The sequence below is a fragment of the Sciurus carolinensis genome (assembly GCF_902686445.1).
Source record: "Sciurus carolinensis chromosome 19 unlocalized genomic scaffold, mSciCar1.2 SUPER_34, whole genome shotgun sequence".
Lineage (NCBI taxonomy): Eukaryota > Metazoa > Chordata > Mammalia > Rodentia > Sciuridae > Sciurus > Sciurus carolinensis.
In genome coordinates, this window is record NW_025920112.1 from 2,006,432 (window position 1) to 2,033,921 (window position 27,490).

At 39.5% G+C, this 27,490-nt stretch overlaps 2 protein-coding genes across 2 annotated transcripts in view; both read left to right on the forward strand.

Annotated features, from left to right (window-relative positions):
- The window catches only part of LOC124973472 (zinc finger protein 124-like), a 145,707-nt gene that overhangs the window by 6,454 nt on the left and 111,763 nt on the right, over positions 1–27,490 (forward strand). The window lies entirely within an intron of this gene.
- LOC124973365 (zinc finger protein 878-like) lies at positions 1,314–15,957 on the forward strand. Its single transcript, XM_047537320.1, has 4 exons — positions 1,314–1,355; positions 10,775–10,901; positions 11,166–11,226; positions 11,710–15,957. Exons 1-4 carry the CDS (start codon positions 1,335–1,337, stop codon positions 13,538–13,540), a joined length of 2,040 nt encoding a protein of 679 aa, XP_047393276.1. The 5' UTR covers positions 1,314–1,334; the 3' UTR covers positions 13,541–15,957.

Sequence of the window (27,490 nt, forward strand, 5' to 3'; positions counted from 1 at the left end):
GTGTGCTCCATCTCTCACCCACTGTTAGACGGTTGCTGCTGTCTCCCAGTCACTGGATTTCACCACGTTTCCTTGAGTCTCAGGTGTTCATCAGGTGTTCTCACCTGATGTAGGTCATGCATCTGAAAGACTAAGGCAGTAGGTTTGGGTCTTGTTAGTGAGTCTAGTGTCTGTGTTTTCTCAGTGGTGCTTGAAGTCAGGTGTTTTTTCCATTGGTTCATTTTGCATTGATGTATTTCCCTGTTTCTGTGTATTCTTTATTTGTTGCTTTTGAGAAGTGGGTATTTGAATATTATAATGGGTTCCTCTAAAACCAGTTCCTCCCCTGTTGAGAGTTTGCTCTTGTGTGTTGAAGGCTGCTGTTTGTCTTGACTTTCCAGAATAATTTTGGAGACAAAAGTTTAACTTTTCAGTGTACTCAGTGGTCTCTCTTAACTGTGTTGAGCCAGAGTTTTGACTGAGTTCCATGAGGAAATAGGTGGAAAGTAAACAGAAGCAATAGTGAGAGCTTAGCTCCTCCAGTTTCTGTGGGTAGTTGTGCTGGCGCAGCTGGTTTAATACATGGTTGTGCTGTTTGAAACTGCTTCAGCCTATTCTCTGCTAACGGAGCCTGGAGAGCAGCCAGTGCTGAGCATATGGGTCTTGGTCCTCTCTGAAAGGCTTTCTCCTGGCCTGGGTTTACTCAGTTACCTGGTACACCTGGGTATTGGTGAATACTCTCATTTCTTCTCCTTGGGATTGAATTCAGGAATGCTGTACCACTGAGCTATATCCCTAGGTCTATGTAATTTTTATTTTGAGACAGATTCTCACTATGTCACTACGTATTCCAGGAGAGTCTATGTGTGATTGTCCCACTTCAGCCTCCTAAATCCTTGGGACTCGAACCATGTACCACTGCACCCTGCTGAATTCTCTAATTTTTTTTTTTTTTTTTAATTCCAGGGATGGAACCCAGTGGCATATATCCTCTAAGCCACATACCCAGCTCTCTTTAGTTTTTAGGGTTCTTGCTTAGTTGCTTAGGGCCTTTCAGGTTCTAAGGTTGACTTTGACCTTTTGATCCTCCTGCAAATCACTGGTATTGGAACCATGCACCACCACACTGGGCATGAACACTGTAATTTCTGAGAAGAGTTTATCTTGTACCTTTTTCTGTCACACTTCACATTGTGATTTTTTTTGTTTAAACATCCATCCAGTTGTAGGACTTTGTTTCCTTTAAACATGTTTAAGCATTTTGCACTAATTTTCTACACCAGTTGTGTTCTGACTTAGGCAAAATTGTCAGAATCTTTATACAGACTTTCAGAGAGCAGTAGATCCACTGGGATATGAAATGCAGTAATTCACAGGTAAGTCGTCCCCAGTCCCCTCGGTTGTCAGTGACCAGGGCACCACACTGGACCCTCAGGCTGCTGTCTTATATTTTATTATGTATATGTATCTTGTATTATATATTATTGGCTTTTATTCTGTATTTTTGGGGTTCCTTTTAATTGCATTTCAGTATTTCAATTCATATATAAAGTTGGTTTTTGATTATTGATTTTTATTTATTTTTTAATATATATATATTTTAGATGTTGATAGACCTTATTTAATTCATTTATTTATATATGGTGCTGAGAATCCAAAACAGTTCCTCACACATGCTAGGCAAGCGCTCTACCACTCAGCCACAACCCAGCTCCTGATTTTCATTGAGTTTTCTGTATTAATTTTTCACTGTTGACCTTGGGAACACATCTTCCTCTGGGGTGCTTCCAGTTTCTGAAAATAATGTATACTGCTGCTGTAAATGTTGCAGTATAGAATTTTGTGGACCTGCATTGTGAACTCATTTCAGTTACCCCAACTTTGGGAAATGGCTTGAGATCAAGAGCTACCACTGTGACACATGAGTTGGGGTTGAGCACTTCAGCCTGTGAAAGTCAAGTGGTCTTGGGCCTGTGAGGAGGTCTGTGTGAGACCTGTGTGTATCTGTGAGTGCTCGAGTCCCACAATTTACAAGCCAGGGTGCAGCCCTGGTAGGTGCAACCATGGTGAAACCTCATTAAATGCCCCGTCCACTTGCAGTAACTCTAGGGAGCAGGAAGCCAGAAATTCAAGTCAAATGTGCACCATGTGAGGTGGTCGCTATTGGTGGGGAGAGGGGGTGAAGGTGCAGAGGCTGTGCTTTCTTCTCCTGTCTTGCTGCCTGTGGCTGCTGTCTCTGCAGGTGAGTCTGAGTCTGTGTTTCCTGCACCCACCTGTGTCTGCTTAAAGTCCTTAATTTTGCCTCACTGTCTGGGACTGTGTGAGTTTGTCCTGGGTCCAGAAACACCCTGACTGTCTTCCTGGTTTCCCTGGTAGCACCCTCTTGCTGTGCAGTCTAGAAGTGGTGGGAGCAGGCATCCTTGACGCGTTTCTTTTTGTCGTCATGGAGAGAGCCTTTCGTCCTTCAGCATAGCCTCAGGTTTTGTAGATCCGTGCAGCCTTTTAGGATGTTTCCTTCTTTTCCAGGTGTGTGGGTGTTGATGTTGTTAAGATCCCTTGAGCATTGTCAGCTGCTTTTTCATTCTTTCCAGGTATCGCCACCTCTCCTGAAGCCTGATGCACAGGTATTTCTGCAGTTCTCTGGGGTTCCATGCACTCTGCTGATGGTGTCCCACAAGGACAGAGTTTTCACACTTTGTTGTTGATTCACTGTTAAATTCACATGCTGATGAGGTGCAGTGAGCTAGCTGCATACCTGTCCCAGTGCGTCCGATCAGATCAGGGCATCAGCTCTTCTGTCTCCTAACATTTGTCCTTTCTTGGTGTCTGTGGACTGCTCCTCCAGCTCATTTGAAATGCACAGTGACATGCTATGTACTGTGGTCCCCCTACTGTGCTGGGGGCAGTCCTGCTGGCTCCTCCTGAGTGCATTCTGGTCCCTGATGCCCAGTCTCCTTCCCCAGTTCCATCTTCTCCTCCCTCCCCTGTCTTCCTCACCTCTGGTAACTAGTCTGTACTTACTGTGAAGTCAGCTTGCAGCTCCCATGTGAGTGAGAGCACATGGTGTGTCTCTGTGCCTGGCTTATTTCACTTAGCTGGTGTCCTTCAGTTCCACACTCATTGCTGCAGATGACAGAACTGAAAGCTATTTTTGGTGAAATCATGTTTGTTTATTATTCTCCTGAGTCTTCAGGATGGTATCATATTCCAGAAACCATTCCCAAATCCATGTTGTGAGACTTGTGTCTGCAATTTGTTCTATGAATTGGTGAAGTTTACATCTTACTTCAGGACTTTGGTCCCCATGGATATCCTGTGCACATGTGCTGTGAGGTGAGGGTCTGACTTCATGTGTCGACAAGAGCATCCAGTTTGCCAGCCATTCATTCCCCAGAGGTCTGGTTCCCCTGGAGTGACCCTGGCCCCTTGTGGCACATCCTTTCCTTCTCTGGGTCAGCCATTGTCCTGGGCCCCCCCTCTCCTCCACTGCTGTATGTGTCTGCCTTTAACCAGAGCTACACTGTCTCTGTTACTATATTTTGAGCAGGTTTTGAAATCAGGAAATGTGATGCTTTTCACTTTATTTTTTTTCTTCCATTTTTGAGTTTCTTGTGATTCCTTGTGAACATTAGAATGATACTTTTTATTTTTGCATAAAGATGTCATTGGTTGTGAGCGTGGTGGCACACACTTCTACTCCCAGTTACTCAGGATGATGAGGCATGAGGTTCGAGAGTTCAAAGCCAGCATTAGCAAAAACAAGGCACCATCCACTCAGTGAGACCCTGTCTCTAAATAAAATACAAAATGGGGTTAGTGATGTGGCTCAGTGGTCGAGTGTCCCTGATTTCAATCCCTGGGACCCTCCCCCCACAAAAATTTTGTCATTGGTAATTTGAAAGTGATTGAACTGATTATGGTTAATTTGGGTAGATTTACCATTCCTTATGCTCACAAATACCAGGTATCTTTACATGTATCATTTCTTTCAGAAGTATTTTGTAGGTTTCTTGTGTAAGACATGGCAGATAGTTTCTGAACATTTTTATGTATCTTTCACCCTGTTCTATGTCCTGGCTGTTTCCAATTTCAGTTGTACATTTATTCATCTCACCCTGTTTCCTGGCTGTCTGATGTTCCATGTATTTCAGGTTTCTCCTTCATTTGTTTTCATCTTTTAACTCCCCTAATTTTAATATAATTGAATTTCTTATTCTCCTTTATTCCTACTTACTCTTCTTATGTAAAAATGTTTTCCTATTCTCTAGAAAAGCATTCTCTATAAACTTCTGAAACTGTTTTAGTTTTGTATTTCACATCAGACTCTATAATGAATTCATATTTGTCCCTGGAATTAAGGACAATGATGCCTCTTTTCAATTAGATACCTGTTTGTCATGACTCATCTTTTAAATTGCATATGAATGTTCTCACTTATCTACAATACCTTTTATGTCATTTTTCAATTTTCCATATGAATTTCAAGCCACTAAAATTTTTCTTCTCTTTTTCTATCTTTGTTCATCTTGGAAATACTATGCTGCATCCAATAGGATAATATGAAACTTTTTTATTTGTAGTCTGGTTCACTTAAGCCCTCTGGACATGCATTTTTTAGGCTTCCTCCTCATTACCCAAACATCATAGTATATTTACCCAGTCCTAGAAGGAATAGCCTGTTATATAACTAGGCTCTATGTTATCAGTGCTTCCTAGGCTACAGCCCAGCACAGCATTTACTTTGCAAGATACCAAAGAAATTATGTATTAGGTTTGTTTGTACAACCATCCCTACAAACACATTAGTAATCCCTTTACTACGCATAGCCATGTATGTGTAGCTGTAGCTCATTGTTAATCAAGAGTGTCTTTGAGCAAAACATTGTTCTGTGGCACATGGCTGTATATTGGATAAGCCAACAGTCTGCTGTCTAGAACATATTGATAGGTGTTTCACTTTTCTTAATTCTTACTGTGCTTGGACACTTTCTGTGATGACTGGAATTCTGCTTGTTAAATGTCAGAAAAGGTATTTGACACTTATGCCATTGTATGTTGATATTAATTGGAAGATGTCATCAAATTGTTTCTTGATGATTGTCCTATTTTATTAGTTGGTTAAATTCGATCTGGACTGAAACACCTATAAATTCTACTTGTTCTCTGGTGTAGTCACACATGATGAGCTCAGTCCTCGGTTACCATGTTGTGACCACATCAATGAAATGTTGCCTACTAGGCAAGCTCTTAGACTCTTCACTCAAAGGGATCTTTTTCCTTTTTTTTTTTCTTTTTTTTTTTTTTTCCCCAGACATGGGGGTACTTTGATCCTTTAGGTTCTGACATAGAAATGGAGTAAAATTAATAGGATTTCCAAAGCAAAACAAGTGTTTAGTAAATACCATCTTTTTTCCATACACTTTCAATCACTATAACTCATTGTAAATGCTTAGTTTGGTGGAATCCCTCCCAAATCCTTAGCTCCTCCTGTTGGCACACTCAACTTTGTCAACAGGGATTTCTAAGCCTAGGTAGTCAGGAGAACTAATAGTAGCTCTCTTCTGCACATTAGGTGGTATGGCTTCATGATTCCATGTGCTAGACATGCACCCTACAAAGACATTAAGGGTGACCTGGGAGCACTCCTTACTCCCTGGACTCATCAGTGAGAAGGGTGTTTTTACTCTGCTGATGGTTTTCTGGATAGCTCCAGTCTTATGTTTGAATGCCTCTGTTTTAGGAAGTGAGTACACACAAAGAGTATAATTTTTTTTTTTTTTTTAAATAATGACAGATTTACACAAAGTTGTACAAATAATATAGGAAAATCTCATGTACTATTCATTCAACTTCCTGCAAGAGATACATCATGGTAGCTATAGCAACTTAAAATCAGGAAATCCAGGGGCTGGGGAGATAGCTCAGTCGGTAGAGTGCTTGCCTTGCAAGCACAAGGCCCTGAGTTCGATCCCCAGCACCCAAAAAACAAACAAACAAAAAAACCAGGAAATCCTTTTTTTAAATTTTTTATACACGTATATAGGGTAATAATGTTTGTGTCATTCCGTCCTTCCCATCCCTACCACCCCAACCCTCCACTCACTCCCCTCTGCATAATTCAAATTTCTTTTATTCTGTACCTTCCCCCTACTATGGATTAGCATCTGCTTATCAGATAAAACATTCGGCCTTTAGTTTTTTGGGATTGGCATGTTCACTTAGCATGATATTCTCTAGTTCTATCCATTTATCTGCAAATGACATAACTTAATTCTTCTTTAAGGCTTAGTAGTGTTCCCATCTTGTATGTATACCACATTTTCTTTATCCACTTATCTGTTGAGGGTTATGTAGGTTGGTTCCATAGTTTAGTTCTTGTGAATTGAGCTGCTATGAACATTGATGTGATTGTGTCAATATAGAATGCTAATGTTTTAAAATTTTTTTTAGTTGTCAATGGACCTTTAGTTTATTTTGTATATGTGATACTGAGGATGGAACCCACGACCTCACGCATACCAAGCAAGTGCTATGCCAGTAGTCCACAACCCCAGCCCCCATGGAGACATTTTTTTCTTTCCTGTTTTGATAGTGCCTTTGGTGATGGTAGCAGCAGCATCAGACAGAGTGGGGCTTCTGCCTTCCTGCTCAGTAGCACAGAGTGGTTAAGTGTAGTGGTGGTAGGGCCTGCATTGCAGAGCAGCAGTGAGGGTGGGCTTTGGGCCCTGACAGCTGCTTGATCTTTGTCCTCTTTCCTTTTGCTCCCTCCTGATGTGATTATAGCCAATCCTTTCCTCAAATCCCTCTTTGCTTGAAGTAGTTTAAGTGGTTTCTGTTTTGTTGAGTGGACTACTAATTGATTAAAATACTATAAAATTTTTTTAAAACAACATGAAAAGTATTGATATTAAAAGTATAAAAGCAGAAAAAATTCAATGGAAAGATAAGAATGTTGATAAAATCACCCAGAAAGTAGAGAGGTGCAAAAAACAACACTCAATGACAGAAGTAAAATTACAGTAAATTGTATTATTTAACATTAATTATCATTATGTAAATTACTTATTCTCATTATTATACAAATATTTTGTGATGCAGAAAATACGCATCCTGCCTGGCATTTGAGTGTGATGCACATGCATTGTAGTGAAATACTGATAAGTAGAATTTCAAGAGCAATGAAGTGTCAAAGAAAACTAAAAGTCTATAATCTTCTATCAATGACACTCTGACAAGAACACTAAATATATTTGTGGATAGATAAGCTTTATTCAAGTATCTGCATAAATATGACTTGATGTCAAATGAGAAGTTTTTCCAAAGGGTTAAAATTTATTAAACAATGAAACTCGGTGCTTCCCTTTCGTCTGTCTCTGAATTTAGTTGACAACAAACACATCACTATTAGTAGTCGACACTGCTCCTCATCATCACTCACATTTCTCAGATTTTTGTGTGGCATTTCCCATTTCTCTGGAAAGCTCTCAAATTGCTTTCAGTAACAGAAGGACAAGGGTTTTATCTGCTCATTTTACTCCAGAGGAAAAAACACATCCTTTGATTCTCTTAATTGTGGTTGTGAATGGTGTGCAAATGAGGAATTTGATGTTAACCTACAAAAAATATGATATAATCTCTGTGTGCTATAACAATAACTTCATTTTAATTTTTTCATTAAGGAATTACTTTATTATTTGTCCACAAAGAAGGTATAAAAACACCTGTAAAAACATTGAAAAAACTCTAAAATCCTGGATTGATGGGTGCCTTGTCAGCACATGCCTATAGTTCCTGAGACTTGGAAGCTGAGGCAGAGGGTCACAAATTCAAGGCCAGCCTCAGCAATTTAGTGAGCCCCTGTCTCACAATAAAAAATAAAAAGGGCTGTGGGTGTAACTCACTGGTTAAGTGCCCCTGGGTTCGATCCCCAGTACCAAAAATTTTGAAAAATTAGAATAAAATGAAATCCTGGATGAATAAGATACATCTATCATTTATAATGAAGAATAAAATGCTAAATTCTATGAGAATTTTTTAATTATTTTGATAGGAATTTACTAGAAGTTATCAGAAAAATTTCACACTGGGAGTAGAGCACATGCTTAGCATGCACAAGGCTCTGGATTTGATCCCTAGCAGCAAAACAAAGCAAAAAAAATTTTTTCCATGTCAACTCCCAATTTAGTTTTGAAAGCAACACAGTTGTTGACAGGCACTAATGATACTACTCTGGAAGGAAAAGATTTGTACACAAGGAAAGTGGGACCCATTCATGGAATAGATGGAAGTGTTCTTTCATTTTTCCTTACATTTTCAATAAAAGTACAAATATACACATGGTCAAAAATGCATGTAGGACAGAATGATCTAAAATAATAAATACACTTTTGCTAAAATATGGCAGATCTGATATCTTCAAAACCCTTTAAGAGTCATGTGAGTAACACCAACTAAGTCTTTTTAGGCCTTTGGAACGGTGTTGTCTCCTATAATACCTCTGCTACAGAGGAAGCATGCAGTCTTCTTCAAAAAGAAAATTTAAAGGGCAATATGCACACACTGCTCAGAGACAGCAAAATCCAGGTAGCACCTCAGACACCACAGAGTCTCCCAGGTAACATCCAGAGACACTGCTGCAGGAACTCAGCCAAGTCCTCCCTCAGTGCCATGGATCTTCCAAGCTAGCTGCACATCCTTGGGGAAGAGAGTGACTCATCTAGTGTGTAAGGAGAGGAGGACGGCATCCTCAAAGAGGTGAACTAAAAGCGCTTCTGCCGCCTCTTGAAGGGCCAACAGGGCCTGGCCTTGCCAATCGAAGTTCACCCCATGTGTGACTCTCATACATATTTCTCTTGCCAGGTGGCTGCAGGGTACTTCCTTATCAAGAGTTCTGTGCTCTTCAGCTTTTTGATCTTAAACCAGACATTTCTCCACTGCTGCCAGGAAGAACCTAGGGAGGTTCCCCGCTGCGGGATACTAGGGTGCAGACTCGTGGGGCATCTCTTTTGGGCCTCAGGTTTGCAGCTCCGGAGGCACAAGCCCATGGCAGGCCTTGAAATGTCCCAGCGCAAGGCCGCCCCATGGCCTTCCGGGTTCAGGTGCTGAAAGTCGGCTACAGAGAGAGGATGTGAGAGGACCCTGCAGCGTGCCACACAGGAGCTGGTGTTCCTAGAATGCTAATTTTAAGTCCTTTGGGTGTAAACCCAGGAGTGGGAGAGCTGAGTCAAATGGTGGTTCCATTCCAAGTTTTCCTAGGAATCTTCATACCAATCTGCAGCTCCACCAATGTATGAGTGTGCCTTTTCCCCCACATCCTCACCAACACTGCTTGTAGCTTGTATTCTTGATCATTGCCATTCTGACTGGAGTGATGTGAAATCTACCAGTAGTTTTGATTTGCATTTCTCTAATTGCTACAGATGATGAACACTTTTTCATGTTTGTTGTTCAAATGCATTTCTTCTTACACCTTTTATTGATTGGGTTATTTGTTTTTCTGTTTTAAGTTTTTTGAGTTCTTTGTATCCTGGAGATTAGTGCTCTATCTGAAGTGCATGTGGTAAAGATTTTCTCCCATTCTGTAGGATCTCTCTTCATGTTATTTATTGTTTCCTTTGCTGAGAAGCTTTTTGGTTTGAATCCATCCCATTTATTGATTCTTAATTTTACTTCTTGCACTTTAGCAATCTTATTAAGGAAGTCAGGTCCTAAACCAACATGAAGATTTGGGCCTGATTTTTCTTCTATAGTGATAGAGGTTTAACTTCATTTTGTTACATATAGATTTCCAGTTTCCCCAGCACCATTTGTTCAACAGGCTATCTTTTTTCAAACGTCTATTTTTGGCACCTTTGTCTTATATGAGATAACCATATTTATATAGGTTTTTCTCTGTGTCTTCTGTTTTGTACCATTGGTCTGCACATCTATTATGGTGCCAATATTATCTATGTGGGTTGTTCTCTAAGTCTTCTATTTTGTACCATTTGTCTACACATCTATGTTGGTGCCAATACCATGCTGTTTTTGTGACTGTTGCTCTGTAGTATAGTTTAAAGGCTAGTGTTGTGATGCATTCTGCTTCACTCTTCTTACTAAAGACTGCCTTGATTATTCTGGATTTCTTACTTTTCCAAATGAATTTCATGATTGCTTTTTCTGGTTCTATGGAGAATGTCATTGGGATTTTAATAGGAATTGTATGAATATGTATAACACTTTTGGTAGTAAGGCCATTTTGACAATATTAATTCTGCCTGTCCAAGAACATGGAAGATCTTTCTTCTTCTAAGGTCTTCTTCAGTATTTTTCTTTAGTGTTCTGTAGTTTTCATTGTAGTGGTTTTTTCACCTCTTTTGTTAAGTTGATTTCCAAGTATTTTATTTTTGTTCCTATTGTGAATGGGGTAGTTCATCTAATTTCTCTTACAGTGGGATCATCACTTATGTATAGAAATGCATTTGACTTATGTGTATTTTTTGTATCCTGTTTTATATCCTGCTGAATTCATTTATGAGTTCTAGAAGTTTTCTATGGGAATTTTTTGAATCTTCTAAATATAGAATTATGGCATCAGCAAATAATGATAGTTTGCATTCTTCTTTTCCTATTGATACCCCTTTAATCTCTTTCACTTGTGTAATTGCTGTGGTTAAGAGTACAAGTTTTGATGACCAAATCATGGACTAAATATTTGAAGATCACGGAAACATGAGAACATCTCACATGTTGAGAATATGGCCCTCATGTTGTCAGTCTTTCCTGGCATGCACTACATTTTTGTGGGATATTTTAGAACTCAGTGGCCTTAGAGGATGTGGCTGTGAACTTCACCAAGGAAGAGTGGGCTTTGCTGGATCCTTCCCAGAAGAATCTCTACAGAGATGTGATGCAGGAAGTCCTTAGAAATCTGGCTTCTCTAGGTAAGGATGATGTTTCATTACATAGTAAAAGACAGATCCCCTGGGAGTACTATTTTTCTCCTCATGAATTTGGAATGTGGGAAGGGAGTACTTTGGGGAATAAATTTGGACTCATATCATTGTACTGTGCAGCATAAATAACTAGAATTTTTCCTCCCTTTTCATCTTTTTTATTGGTGCATTATAGTTGGCCAAATTGTAATTCTCACAATTCTTTCTGAAATCTTGCTGATTCATGATGACTGTTCTGGGTCTATATTTTAGGTGACAGATGGGAGTTCCAGAACATTGAAGATCAGAACACAATTGCCAAGAGAGATGTAAGGTAATTTGTAGTCATGAGAGGAAACAGAGTGCCTTGAGGGAATTCTAACATGTCCTATAATTTTACAAATAAGCAAAGAAACATGATATAAATTATGTTTATTCTTTTATCACCAGATATGAACTTTAATGTAGGACACATGTTTTGTGTTTTCAAAATAATGGATATTTGACGGTACTAACAAACTGCATTTATGATAGCACTGTTTTTGTAGTAGCTATAAAGAAACATTGTTGCAAAGTGATCATGATATTGCCTTTCAAACAGTTTAGATATGACAGAAAACCAGTATTTTCCTACTGTGCTTGTAATTTTTTTACAGAAGTCATATGGTAGGCTCTGTAAAAATTTTAAAAAATACTCAGTGTGGAAAAACCTTCAGTAAGATTCCAAGTCCAATCTTAAAGGGACATTCCTGCTAGAAAGTCCATGTGAAAGGAGTATTTATGAGCAGATCTTCATATATCAATTTTTCTTTAATAGGCCCATTATATCTCATTCTGCAAACAAAGCATATGAGAATAAGGAGAGTGGAGGGAAGACATATAAACTTAAACAGAACAGAAAAACCTTCATTCCTCTCACGAGTGTTCCAAGACATGTGTCAGAGCACACTGTAAATGGACCTTATGGATGTTTGACATGGGGAAGAAAGTTGAATTCCAGTTTTCAAGAATATGGAGGATCTCATACTGGGGAGAATCCATGTGAATGTAAGGAACTTGGGAAAGGCTTCTCTGGTTCAAATTACTTTCAAATAGATGTACAAACTCATACTGGAGAGACAGCTAACAGATGGAAACCATGTAAGAAAGACTTCATTAGTTCTGCTAACCTTCACTTATATGAACAAACTCATACAGGAAAGAAACCCTATCAATGTAAACAATGTGGGAAAGCCTTCACTACTTCCTCTTCCCTTAAACTACATAAACGAACTCATACTGGAGAGAAGCCCTATAAATGTATACAATGTGGAAAAACCTACACTTTTTCATACACACTTAAAATACATAATCAAAATCACACAGGAGAGAAGCTCTATGAATGTAAGCAGAGTGGAAAAGCCTTCACTCAGTCCACTAAACTTCTCTCACATGATTATACTAATATTGGACAGAAGCCCCATGAATGTAAACAATGTGGAAAGGCCTTCTGTAGTTCCTCTTACCTTCATATACATGAACGATCACATACTGGAGAGAAGCCCTATAAGTGTAAGCAATGTGGAAAAGCCTTCACTGCTTCCTTTTACCTTCAAATACATGAACGAACTCATACTGGAGAGAAACCCTGTGAAAGTGAACAATGTGGGAAAGCCTTTGCTTCAGCCAGGGAACTTTACTCACACAAAAGATCTCATACACAAAAAAAACCCTATGAATGTAAGCAATGTGGGAAAGCCTTCATTCATTCCTGTCACCTTCAAATACATAAACGAACTCATACTGGAGAGAAGCCCTATGAATGTAAACAATGTGGAAAAGCCTACACTACTTCATCTAGCCTTCAAGTACATAAACGAACTCATACTGGAGAGAAACCCTATGAATGTAAACAGTGTGGGAAAGCCTTTACTATGTCTTCTTACTTTAACATACATAAACGAACTCATACTGGAGAGAAGCCCTATGAATGTAAACAGTGTGGAAAAGCATTCACTGCTTCCTCTTACCTTAAAAAACATAAACGAACTCATACTGGAGAGAAGCCCTATGAATGTAAACAGTGTGGAAAAGCCTTCACTACTTCATCCGGACTTCGAATACATAATCGAAATCACACTGGAGAGAAGCCCTATGAATGTAAACAATGTGGAAAGTCCTACTGTACTTCCTCTTACCTTCAAGTACATGAACGAACTCACAGTGGAGAGAAGCCCTATAAATGTAAGCAATGTGGAAAAACCTTCACTGCTTCCTTTACCTTAAAATACATGAACGAACTCATACTGGAAAGAAACCCTATGAATGTAAACAATGTGGAAAAGCCTACACTACTTCATCTAACCTTCAAATACATAATCGAAGCCATACTGGCGAGAAGCCCTATGAATGTAAACAATGTGGAAAAGCATTCACTGCTTCCTATTCCCTTCAAATACATAAACGAACTCATACTGGAGAGAAGCCCTATGAAAGTAAGCAGTGTGATTAAGCATTCACTCAGTTCAGTCTCTTTCAAATCCATAAATGAACTCCTACTGGAGAGAACCCCTGTGACTGTAAACAAATTGGGAAAGCCGTCACTGTTTCCTCTAACCTTGAAATACATAAATGAACTAGAGAGAAGCTCTGTTATGGTTTGTATTTGAAGTGTCACCCAAAAGCTCAAGTGAAAAAAATGCAAATGTTCAAAGGAGAAATGAATGGATCGTGAGAGTCTTTATGAAATCAGTGAATTAATTCCCTATAGGAATTAACCGAGTGGTAACTGAAGTGGTAAGTTGTGGAATTTGTTGGAGGAATTTTGAGATGTATAGCAGTGTAAACTGGAAATGGTTTATGTTATATAGGGAGCTTAATGGCTGATGCTGGTGAGAGCACAGAAGACCAGAATCCCTATAGGACTCTGGACAGTAAAGACAGGAATCAAGAGGGTTTAGAGGAAAAGGAGGACGCTATTAGTAATTGGACTAGAGGCCATCCCTCTTATGTTCTGGCTATGAAGTTGTCTGCCTTTTGCCTGTGTCCTGGTACTTTGACTGATTTTAAAAGTGATGGACTTCTTAATCTGGCAGGAGAAATTTCTAGGCAGCATAGCATTCAGGCACTGGCATGGATATTGCTGGCAGCTTTTAGCCAAATTTATTGTGATAATCAGTAGCAGAAAGCAGAGCACAGCAGAAAGATTTGGAAAACAAGGACTTGAAAGACTGGAGTATAACTGGGGCTAAGGAAGTTGCAGCTGGTAAAGACTTTACTGCCACTAAAGAAATGCTAACTACTTTGACCAGAGACAATAAGGAAGATGGCCTGAGGGTATCTCAGGAGCTGGCAAAAACCACACCATTCTCATGAAACTCAAGGGAGTAACAGTTAAAATTGTCTAGAGAAGAGACCAGTGGAGCATCCTTCTTACACAAGAGGGCCTAGGAAGTTTTTCAACATGCTCAGCCACCCAGACACTCAGGCTGCTGCATCCAGGATCCGTGACTGCTTGAGATGGTGACAGACCTTGGTGTCAACCATGTGCTGCTCTCTCTACAGGAATGCAGGATGCTGAAGATAAGGTGTTTCTGTGAAGATATGAAAGGAAGGCATGATAGAGCAGGCAACATGCAGCAGGGTCAGAGTCCCTTTGGGCACTCCCTGACAATTCAAGGTGTGCAGATTTGAGGAGGAGGCTTAAGATGCAGTGGAGAGCCCAGAGATTAAAAAATGCTAGCAATGTGGAACATCATCCTAGGAAACCTGCAGGAACAAAGCAGTGACAACACAATGGAAAGGTCACTTGGGCTGCAACCCACAAGGCCACAAGGGTGGAGCTGCACAAGCCCTTTGAGGAGAACATCACAATGCTATGTGCCCCAGGTGCTAGACGTGGAGCTACAGGACCTCTTTGCCTAGCTGTGTTTTGGTTTACCTATGGTCCTATCCTTTATTTCTATGCCCCTATTTTTTTAAATTAAAATGTTTATTGTGTATCTTTATAAATTAGTTGTAAATAGCTTTTGATTTTTACAGGAACTCATAAAATGAGTTTACCCTGAGTCTGAGAGGAGACTGTAGTTGATCTTTGGGCAGTCTTGGAAATGGACAAAATGTACTTTGCATTGGAGATGGTTATGGTCTTTTGTGGGCTAGGTTCGAAATGTTATGGTTTGCATATGGGATGTCCCCCATATCTTCATGTGTGAGTCAATGCAAGAAGGTTCTGAGGAGAAATGATTTTGCTGTGAGAGTCTTAACCCAACCATTGAATTAATTCCCTGATAGAGATTAACTGAGTGGTAACTTGCCCAATCCAACACCACCAAACCTGTGGTTCTGGTGAGGGGCAATGGGGTATTAGAAAAATAAAGACTCACAAATGTAGATTTTAAAGCAGGTGGAGTGCTGCTTTTTGATGGAAAGAAACTCTAAAGAGTTACGCCAGCAATCTTTATTTATATGTGTCTCACGATCAGGTTAAAGACTATGCAAGCCTTATTGTTTGTATTCAGGAAAGTTGCAGAAACTAGAACATCTCTGTAGCTTTTCCACAGTTGAAATCCACAGTTGCAAAGTGCGATGTTGAAAGCTTTGTGTAGCTCTCAAGAAAGTCCATTACTTAAAGTTACTGTTAAGTGGGCAGGAGCAGAAGTGCAGGTGGTAGAACACTGTGGTTTTCCAGCATAAGAATTCCTGTATTCCCAGGGACTGTTTGTGTGCGATCAAGGTCAGAGGTGGTAGGACTTTTGCACAGAGCCTCCTCATGCAGGGCATTGTCAAAGCAGCTAAGCATCCTGTGCTGTTGCACGGGAACATTCCCAGGCATGCCACAGCCATGAGGTCATCAGACACCCCTAGTCTTAGCCACTGCTCTCCCATCCTCTGTCATCCTATCCTCTGTCACCACTCTCCACATTAACTGAATTTGTAGGATGTGACTGGACGATGTGGGACTTGGGGGGGGGTTGTCTTTGGGTATATATTTGTGTTTAGCCAGTGGAGACCTCTCTCTGCTTCCTGATCCTGGTGTGAGCTGCTTCTCTCTGGCACACTGTTCTGCCATATGTTCTGCCTCACCTCAAGCCCTGAGAAATAGAGCCTACTGTCTATGGATTAAAACCTCTGAAACCATGAGCCCTGAGTAATCTTTTCCACGTCTACAATTGTGCTGGTTGGGTCATTTAGTCACAGCAGCGAAAATAGCTGACTAAAACAAGCCTTGTGAATGTAAACAATGTGAAAAAGCCTTCACTTGTTCTAGTCATTTTCAAATACATGTCCTAATTCATACTGGAGAGAAGTGTTACAGATGTCCAGTGTTGGAAAGCCTCCATTTTTCCTTCTTGCCTTGACAGGCATAAATCAATTCATATTGGAGAGAAGCCTTATAAATGTAAGCAATGTGGCAAAGCCTTCACTCAGTCCATTTACCTTGACTTACATGGACAAATTCATACTGGGGAGAAATGATGGCTGTTAACAATGTGGTAAATCCTTCATTATCTGATTATCTTCACAGACATGAATGATTTATTGAGAGAAGACTTACAAATGTAAGCAATGTTGCAAACCCTTCACTAGGTCCAGTCAGCTTCACACACATGAACAAACTCAAACTGGAGAGAAGCACTTTGAATGTAAGAAATGTGGGAGAGCATTCACTAATTTTGCTCACGTTAATAGGCACAAAATAGGTCATACTGGAGAGAAAGTGAATGTAAAGAGTGGGCGAAAGCCTCCAGTAACTAAATCTTACTTTCATATAAATGAACTGTCTCATACTAGAGAGAAACCTCACAGATATAAATATGAGACACCCTTCACTAGTTCAAATTGCCTTCAGATTCATTGTGAAGATTAATTGGGGTCCAGCTATAAAGGCGAAGGGGAGAGCAATAAAGAGGCAAGCACACAGGATGGCTTCCTTGGAGAAGCCAGTTCAGTTTTATTAACTATTCCAGGATCATATCAATTACATTAGGTTATATAGTGCAGTTAGCTGTGCGCATATGCAGCTCATATAACTCACTCGCTTCTCAGAGTTCACTAGTAACAAATATTTTTATAATAAGTTAATGTCTCCAGGCCTCGAACAGAGGAGTTGCAGAGCATTTCTAAACCATTCAAACAGGGGGTCTATTGTCTTATGGAGATTGCTCAACTCAGGACATCACTCCTTTGTACTTTCACTGACCTGAAATCTCTACAACTCCCCTTTTCTGTTTTGTATGGCCTTTTAAATAATTTCTGCTTAAGGAAGGTGGAAGGAGAAAGCAAGACAGACATTGGGAAAAACAAGCATAGCATAATAAGGCAAGTGTCAATAAACATCCTCCACTGTAAAGCTGTTTACATGATCCATGTAAAATTTGGTAGTCATGAGGTTAAGCAGTCTAGTAAATCCCAACCTCTATCATCTATTGCACCTTCTTTACAATGTCTTTAAGATGATCCAATTTTTTTGAATGGGATTACTGTTATCAGTTAAATGGAAACAACCACACATTATGAAATTGCTGGCATCTCTTATGATGTAACAACAGCAGATAATCAATAGCAGCCCTATTTTCAAGAATAGTATGATGTATACAAATTTCAGAAGAATTAACAATTTCTACTAAGTACGGGGCACTACCAATGAGGATACAACAAAAGAGGAATAGCACAATAGCGAAAATAGTTGTGGCATTTTGGGTTAGTTTGGCAGTACCATAACCAAATTTTCTGGGGTACAATTTAAACTCATCTATACTAGCAATTGTTTAGCAGATGTTGTTAAACTCTTTTATGCCCCCAAAGTCACTAGATGATTTTGAAGACCAGGGTTTCCTTGGTCCTCTCTTTCTTCCTGGAGGTTCCTTCTTTGAATCAGTGTCCTCTTCATCCAGGATGAAATGGAATTTGGGAATCGAATTGCGAAGTCCTTGATGGCAACTCATAATGATTGATGGGTCTCATACACCTGTCAGGAATCCAAACAGGACTTACAGGAGTAAGAACAGCAGCATATATGCTCTCCCATACAATTGAAGGTACAGGTTCCTGCCACATGGAATCTGGTGGAACTTGTTATTTTACACAAAACAATGAGTGGTTCCTTAGGGGTAAAGTGTCTGTCCAAGGCAGAGGACCAGTGATGTGTATTATCTTTATTTTGTACATTAAGAGCATTTGTTGTGAACAAGGCAATATCAAGAACATTATTAACATGAGTTAGGCTAGGTTGTCCTTTTTATTTTTGTTTTAAAAGACTCCTTTTTAGCATGTGATATGCATGTTCAACCAAGGCCTGCCTAGTAGGACTGTGGGGAATTCCGTGGGTTAGAATCATATTCCATTGATTTCAAACCTGAGCAAAGGCACTAGAAGTAGAAGGAGGGGCCTTGTCAGTTTTTAAAACAAGGAAGTTTACCCATGGTGACAACGCAAAGTAGCACATGAGATACAGGCTGAGACCTTCTCTGAACAATGTGCACTGGCCCATGAAAGGCCTGAGGACATTTCTATGGTGACATGTAAGAAGGAATAGGGATGAAAAGGAGGGAAATGAGTTACATCCATCTGCTAAAGGGCATTAGAATGTAAACTTTGAGGGTTTACAGTTTCCCAAGTAGGGTATTGGAAGGGTGTGTAATGAAAGCAATTATTAGAAATGAAAAAGGCCTGTTGAGAAGAAATATAAAAGGTTTTCTTTAAAGAGCGAGCTTTTTGATGAAAAAAATGGCATATGAAAAGAGAGACTGAAGTGATTTTATAGCAACATCAGCATGGGCATTTCCCTTAGTGAGTGGTCCAGGAATCTTGCTATGTATGTGAGCAAGAAATATTGAAGCTGCATGTGCCTATAAAAGAGATTGAAGAGTGATAAACAGGGATAACAAATTAGAGTCCAAATGAGGTGACAAAATTGCAGAGGAAATATGAGGCATCAGTTTTTCTATATACTGAGAATCTGTAATGATGTTTAAGGTGGTGGGAAACGTAAGAGCCAAAATAATTGTGTTTAATTCTGCTCCCTGAGGAGGTTTGAGGCAATGTGCAGTAATCAGTCCATTTTTTATCAGTGAATATAGATACCATACCCTGTTGTTTCCTCCATCAGTGTAGACAGTAATCCCACTGGAAAGTGGAATGGGGGAGATTATGGAAGGAGCATGAAAGACTTGACACAAAAGGAAACACATTTACCATGAGTTGCATGGAAAGCAATAGGAGCTAAAAAATCAGTTAAGATATCTTGAGAATATGAAGAAAATTGTAAACATTGTGAGTGTAAAATCTTTACATACATAAGATAGAAGTACATGAATATCTATTCCTGTAAGAGAAAATACAATTGTGTACATCTGAGATCAATTGTGCATACATATCAGCATAAAGGAGAACACTCCTTCCTGAAAAGTGAGGAGAACATATCCACTCTATTATATACAAGTCTTGATTATAAATGGCAACAACTGCAGCAAAGGCATAGGCTTTCCAGTTAAGATTATTAGAGATAAAGGAACATTGATTGTTGGAAGTCTATAAGAACTGTAGATAATTTTTCATTAAGATGCTGAAGAGCAGTGCAGTAGTTAACTGGATAAAACTGGTGGGATTATTTTTTTTCAACAACTCAAAAAAGTGACAGTGAATCAATAGTTAAAGAAATATAAGATCAGGCCCAATTTAAATGTCCTAAAAATTGTTGTAAATGAACAAAGGAAGATATGGAAGGAGAGTCAATTTTGGAATATGGAATGGAATAATGTTGGAGTATTTTGTGTTCTAAATAGTTAATAGGGAGTTGTCATTAAATTTTCTCTGTGGACACTTGGAAGCCAGATTGTAATAGAATGTGCTGCAATTTAATTAAAGTATCTTCTGTAAGTTTTGGCTCAGCAATCAAAATATAATCCATGTAATGAAACACAAGAATATGTGGGAATAATAGTTGGAAAGGTCGAAGAGACTTATTTACAAAATGTTGACATAATATGGGGCTATTTAACATACCTTGAGGAAGAACATTCCACTGATATCTATCAACAGGATTATGATGATTGAAAACAGGAATTGTGAGGGCACATTTTTTTCGATCATCAAGACAGGAATAGTAATAATTAAAAAAAAAAAAAAAAAAAACCAGGCCTATTACACATAAGAAAACATCCTGTGGAATTAGATTAGTGTTAGGCAATCCATAGTGAAGTGGACCCATAGGGTTATATACATTTATTTCTCTTAAATCTTGTAATAATTTCCATTTCCCTGATATCTTCTTCATGATAAAAATGGGCATATTCCATGGACTAGTATATGGTCCAATATGTCTGTCCCAATTGAAACTGGTCTTGAATGAGGGCCTCTACAGCTGCCACAGTCTCCTTAGACAATGGCCATTTTTCTCCCCAGACAGGACTGGTCACCTTCCATTTTAATGGCAAGGTGGTCAAATCCTCAGAGGCCCCTATTAAAAAGGTGATTCCATAGACATTCATAACTTGTGCAAGATGTCTCTGCCCCATATAGGAAAGGGAACTGCCATAATGTATGGTTGAATATCAATAATAACTTGCCATTGGTTAGAAGGGGTGGAGCATTGCAGCCATAGGGAGCTCTTAAACACATGTTTATTATTACCTCCTATGCCCCAAACTGGGGTGGCCCTTTGTAAGGGCCATGCATGAGATCACATTGAGAGGGGTGTAACTGTAACATCAGTACTGGTGTCCAGCAAACCTGTGATTGACAGCCCATTTAAACAAAGGGTTAACTTTGGTCTATTTTCAGTAATAGGTAAACATGCTCCAATAACAATGCAACCAAACCCTGCATTCGCTCTTTCATTTAGGGGTTGTTGTGCAGTAATATAAGGCATGACAATTGAGCTATGGAGGATCCTTTGGGGAGATATAAGGGTATATGAGACCACACTTTAATATATATTACACCAGGATAATCAGAATCAATTACTCCAGGAATTACAAATTTTCCTTTTTTACTACTGTGTCAAGCAGAGCAAAATTAAAGCAAAGGTACCTTTAGGTAGAGCTCCTTGAATTTGCGTAGCAATTTTAAATACTACCCCAGAGAGACATACTTGAGCATCCTCAGTAGTAGTCAAACCTATTTCTGTGCTCCCTCTAGTGGCATGAAAGAATTTGTGGAATGAGCTTTTGTTTGAATTGGAAACATTTGTGAAGGAGACATCTGTGTATGTAGGTAAAAAGGGTTCCTCCCGCTTTGGCCCTGGGTTGGGAGATAACCCATAATTGAGTTTCCCAACATGTCTGTTTTAGATCTGCATTGCTTAGCCCAATGAAATCTTTTATGACAGATTGAATATGTCTCGGCCACTTTTGTGGCCCTTTTTTTAAATCTTACAGTCCTTTTGAAGATGACAAGGCTTTTTACAATTGTAACAGATTTTATCAGGATGCATTAAAGCAGGAGCCAGTAAAGCCGCTTTATGAGTTTCACTTCCAACATTCTGACATTCCTTTATTAAATCAGAAAGTGTAGTATCCACTTCATGGTAAATAGATTTCATTACTTCCAGTTGTTTGGTCAGACTATTGGTAGTCTCCAAATTGTCTACTTATCTTTCAATAACTTTAGTCAATTGGTTAACAAAATCAATGAAAGGCTCCCCTGAGGTTTGTTGAATTACAGCAAAGGACTTGGAAGGATCCCGAGTGTCTGGGATCCTTCTCCATGCTTTACAGAGTTAGGTTCTTATGTGCAAAATGGCTGTGGGCAAATGAGCTTGTTGTGATGTCCCTCTTTGATCCATGCCAAATAAATTGTCATAATCAATATTAACATTTTCCTGAGCATTATTGTCAGCTTGAGCATGGGTTAAATCAGAGTATTCTTGTAAAAACACTATTTTGAGCAGGATAAGAAACCATTTTTACCAACGCTTTCCAATCATTGGGAACCAAAGCATAACCCATTCCCAGCCCCTTTATCATATTAAGAGTGAAATTACTATTAATTCCACTCTCCAATATGGTCCTCCTCAATTCTTTAAGCACAGCAAAAGACAATTGTTCATATTTTGACTGATTAACATTGTTTAATCTAATGGGGCATACAGTCAAGGTGTGAGGTTCTCCCTCTGTAGCTGCCTGCCTGAGACACTTAGATAAATGAGAATGGAGGAAAAAGGGGAGGGAGAGGAGTAGAAATGTAAGGAGAGGCCTGAGAAAAAAAACTTGAGTCTTAGAGACAACCAGAGAAGTTTGTGGCTCTGTCAAGGCTATTTTTGAGATAGCATCTCGACACAACTACCAAGCATGTAACACAGGTAGGAGCCCTTGTCTCCTCGTGCAATTTTTTACTTATACCTTCCCAACCCTTAGGTCTTAAGGACCCACTCTCCAGACACCAGGGGCAGCAAGAATCTATTTCAGACAGCAAAGCAGCAAGATCAACATTACTTATGGTATGCTTAGCCTTACGATGCAAATAAGGAAGTTCAGCCTGATGACAGTGTTGAGCGTCAGACAGGGAATTCCCCATAGATTACCAGTGGGATCAGTACTAGTCAATGAGAGACACATGTCAAAGCCTGTTCCAGGCTGTAAGCTATCCCCTTCTGTCAACATGTCCAGAAGGGTCCGTGCTTGGGCACCAGCTGTAAAGGTTAATTGGGGTCCAGCTAAAAAGGTAAAGGGGAGAGCAATAAAGAGGCAAGCACACAGAATGGTGAACAGCAAGAAATGTCTTCTGTGGGAAAGCCAGTTTGGTTTTATTATCTATTCTAGGGTCATATCAAGTTACACTAGGTTCCATAGTGTGGTCAGCTTTGCGCAAGTGCAGATCACATAATTTGCTTGCCTCTCAGAGTCCACTAATACCATATGTTGTTATATTAATATAATGTCTCCAGACCTCAGGACAGAGGAGCTGCAGAGCATTTCTAACTCATTCAAACTGGGTGCCTGTTGTGTGCTGAGGAGTTTGCACAACTCAAGGACAACACTTCTCTGTATAATCACTAGCCTGAAATCCCTACAATACATACATCATACTGAAGAGAGAGCCTTTGAATGTCAGAAATGTGATAAAGTCTTCACTAGGTCTGCTTACCTCACTGACATGAAAAATGCATAGTGGAGAGAAGCCCTGTGAACACAAACGATCTGGGAAAGCCTTCACTTGTCACAGTTACATTCTGAAACATAAAAAAAACTCATACTTGAGTGAAGCCCTTTTTAATAAAGAGAAGGAAATGCCATCCATTCTTGCAATTCCCTTTTAAACCTGAAAGTAGTTCTATTGGAGAAAAGCCCATTGAATGCAAAAAAATGACAAATCATCTAATATTCTTTCACCTTCAAATACATGAAAGGACTTGTGAAAAGTTGAGTTGAAGGAAGGAAGAAATATACATATATGTGTGTGTATATAAAATCATTGAGTGTTCTCTATAGTCTTCAAAGCATTTCACTCACTGGGGAATACAAAGCCTGAATGTGTGATGTTTCATTTTCCTTTCTATGCATGAAGTGACTTGTGAATGTGAGGTTTATGGGAAAGCTTCCAGTTTTCCCAGTTCCTTTGAAAGACACAAAAAGTGTTCACAAAGGCAAAAAACCCTATGCAATAATAAGTATTATACAGGATTCCAGTGTTCCAGTTCTCTTCATATACTACCCAGATTTCCATTGCTGTGTCAGAACACGTGATAAATCAACCTATGGGAGGAAAGATGACCATGCAATTCTCTCCAAAACTGGGTGGCTCTTTGGGGTGGTCTGAGGTCACTTACAACATCATGGTGAATGAACAGAGAAGGGCAGTCCCCATGATGGCAGCAGCAAGAGGATGAAGAGAGAGAGGAACAGACTAGCAACCAGAAACCCGATAGATGTTTTTAAGATCAGTTTTCATGTCATCTTAGTACAACAGGTCACAATAAATTAGGTAGATATGAATGTGACCTGTGGTCTGAAAGTTGTTACAATAAGTAATCTAAATGCCATGCAGCTGTGTCTGAGTTAAAATACTGAATGTTTAACTATCATGAGGTTGGATTTACCCATTCTGACTTTTAAATTTGTAAAAACATATATTCTTTCTATTGTTACATGTATCCTCTTCCATGTTAAAAAATGTTAAGAGGGAGCATATGGTTCTAGAATTTGTGCAATAAGACTTTTTAAATTATTGTTTTAAGACAAACCCTTTCACTTTTGCTCATTTCCTTGATTTTCACTACAGATAAGTGTTACTGAGCTTTCTGATTGGTATATATGGGTTTCAATGCAAATTGTATAATAAAGATATGTTTTTGATGAGAAACTTGTTAAAAGCATGAAAGTATGACTTGTTAGAAATAAATGACCAATTCAGGATTGTTCATAGTGTGGATGTAAAAATCAAATAAAGCAGCAGGGAAGCAGTAAGTAATAGAGGTGTAAAGGATTTGCAAGGTGAGTGTGTGTGGTAAGGACAATTGAAATTGATGATCACAGTGATGTTATAATGATGTGGTAGAATAAAAATCTCAATGGACTTGAATGGGCAGAAGGCAGTATGAGTCAAAACTGCTGCATAAGAAGCAAATTGTAGGTCTAAACAAGTCATAATACTTCAGAGGAAGCTTCAAAGCATTCATGTAGCAAGAATTTTATAAGAGGAATTTTGTGAGTATCCACATTGACTCTAAGTAATGTGAAATCTTTTCTAATTGTTTTCTAAATATTGAGCATTGATATTTCACACAAATCAGAATCTAATTCACTATATTAAAGTGACAAAGTCTCTTAAAATTTTGACCTAGTATTAGGTAAAAACAGTGGAAGACATTTTCTAGTTAGTGTGTATATATATATATATATTTTTTTTTTTTTTCAACTCTGAAACCAGTTTCTTGGAATGTTCAGCCATGTTCTGGACTGCAGTTTTACTCTTTGGAGCATTATATTCCTCCAGTGTAACCTGATTGATTTTTCTGGATGTCTCTGCTTGTTCAGGGTAATGACAACTCTATGCATTTTCGTTTTTTTCTGAGTCATGTATGCCCCTATTCATAGCACTGATTTCCTTACTCTTACATACCTCATAAACTTGGGCACACATGCTTGTAGTATCTAATTAAATTTAAATAACTTCATCTGATTTAAATTCCAGGTTATCTCAGTGACCTCCATGTCAGGAAAATCAACCATAGTACAGAAAGCTTTTCTTCACCTTTGATACCTGGCCTAGGAAAACCAGAATTTTGTGTTTTGTCAAGATGACTTCTTGTTGTCTGTGCTGACTTTATGTGATTTTCTATGTTGTAGAAATCCAAGACTTGAAAAAATAAAGCTCAGGGTTTTTTGTTTTCATTTGATACTGTCTTTGATTGAATATGATTTCACAGTGATCGTCACAGTGTTTGTGTGTTGGTTTGTTTTTCACCTTTGAGATAGGGTCGACCAAGTTCCCCAGACTGGACTAGCATATTGCTAAGTGCTTGAGACTGGCTTTTAACCTGTGATCCTCATGCCTCAGTCTCCCAAGTTGCTAGAATTACAGGCCTGTGTCACCACACCCGACTTCAATTCTGTTTTAATCAGATGCTTTAAGCCTGTTTCAACATCTTTGGCAGGCCTCCCCAGAATCAGAGTTCTAAATTAAATTCCTTCAAACTGAAGGTAAATTTTGGATACTTCAAAGAACCCCAGAATTTTTCACATGTTATTTTACAAAAAAGGAAGTATTAAGCTCTTCAGGCTAATTTGCAATGTTGAATTCTATGGGAACATTGACAATTAACAATAATTCTAAATTCTTGAAAAGTTATATTGGTATGGGTGTCATTGTATGTTAGCATATGGAATTTGTAATTGTCCTGATATGATGCCATCAGGCATGATTTGGGTTATCTTAAAATGCTGTCTGAAATAATCGAATTTTTCAGTTACTAAAATTTTAAGAGACTTTTAACCATATGTATTCTAAGTCATTGTTACCCATAAACAATGACTATTTTGACTTTTCTCTGAAGCTACTCAGTTGGATGCATGGAAATGACTCTGACAAGTATCCTTGAATACAGATTTCTGATCTTTTTATGACCTTGGAGGGATTATGCCTTCCATGTGGGCCCCTGGATAGTGCCCATGAGGGCATTGCTACACAAGTTAGAGCCTGTGTCCACTTAAATTTTTGAATAAATTAAAAAAAATGTCCCTTTAGAGTTTCTCTGTGACCCACTGTTTATTAAAGTGTCTTATTCAGCCTCTCTGTATAATGTCCCCTCAGCCCAGAAGTGGACAGAGCACCACCAGGTGGACGGAGGGAGGGCTGCTGGCTCTGGACCCACCTCCAGCGGTGAGCTGCTCCAGGCCATGTGCCCCTCAGGGAGGGTCCAAGGCCACAGCCTGGGAAGGTGCAGCCGGGCCTGAGAGAGGGAGGCTGGGGCGATTCCCAGAGGTGAGAGGCCCCCGAGCAGCAGGAGCTGAGCCCTGGACCCACACCCAGGGGCAGCATGACCAGCACCCTGGAAACTAGGGAATGCTTTGAAGGAAATTAGAGTAGCAGAAATAAATGGGAAAAAAATCTGCATTTCATTACAATACCTTAATACTTCACAAATATCTGTTCCTGCTGGTAACAGCACAAGCGATGTGGGCCCCTACTTGGTGATGCAGTGAGGGCAGTTCTCAAGGAGGGCTGTGCTTGGGAAGACTGAGCAGAGTGGGTGTCCAGGTTCTCTCCACGGAGACAGCAGCTTGGGAGCAGTCCACTGCCAGCTGGCTAGACTTAGCATGTGTGCACTTCTAGTGCTGTGCATGACCAAAGCAGCTTCATCTGTTGATCTAATGTGTATATATATATATATATATATATATATATATATATATATATAAAATTCCTATTGCATTTTTCACAGAAATAGAAAAATAATCACAAAAGTTCATGTACAAGCACAAAAGACCTCAATGAGTTGAGTCAACAATCTCAAGTAAGAAGAATAAAGCAGGAGACATCACACTGCCAAGCTGTGGCAAAATACAGTGCACGCACAGGCAGGTGGGCAGACACACGGGCACATGGAACAGGATGGACGTGGTCAGGTGTCTCCCCCAGGGCGTCAAGAACGAAGCTGAAGCTGTCCCTCACACAGGTGGATGAGGAGCACTGGACATCCCCATAGAGGAGAAGGGCTCTCACCCTTACCCCACACTCAGATGTCAGCCAAAAACAGGTTCAGGTGTCAAACAGCAGACCAAAGACTGTAACATTCCAAGAAAAAAGCCCCTTGGCATTGGTGTGACCAGTGATTGTTTTTGGAAACCCCAACAAAGCTCAGGCAACAGAAGTAAAACTAAGGAAGTGGACTATATCCAACTAAAAAGCAAAGGAATTAATGAAGGCCATGACAGGGAGTCCAGGGGACAGGAAGAAACGTCACAAGCCTTGTGTTTGACGAGACTGACATTCAGATACAGAAATGACCCCATGATCACACAACACAAAACAGACTAATACAAATGCCCAAGAAAAACCAGGAAAAGGACAGGCAAAGACAGTTCTCTCAAGGACACATGCAACTGATCATCCGGCTGTGCAACAAATTCTACATCGAGATGTCCCCCGATCCAGTCCTCTCACATACAGGCACAACC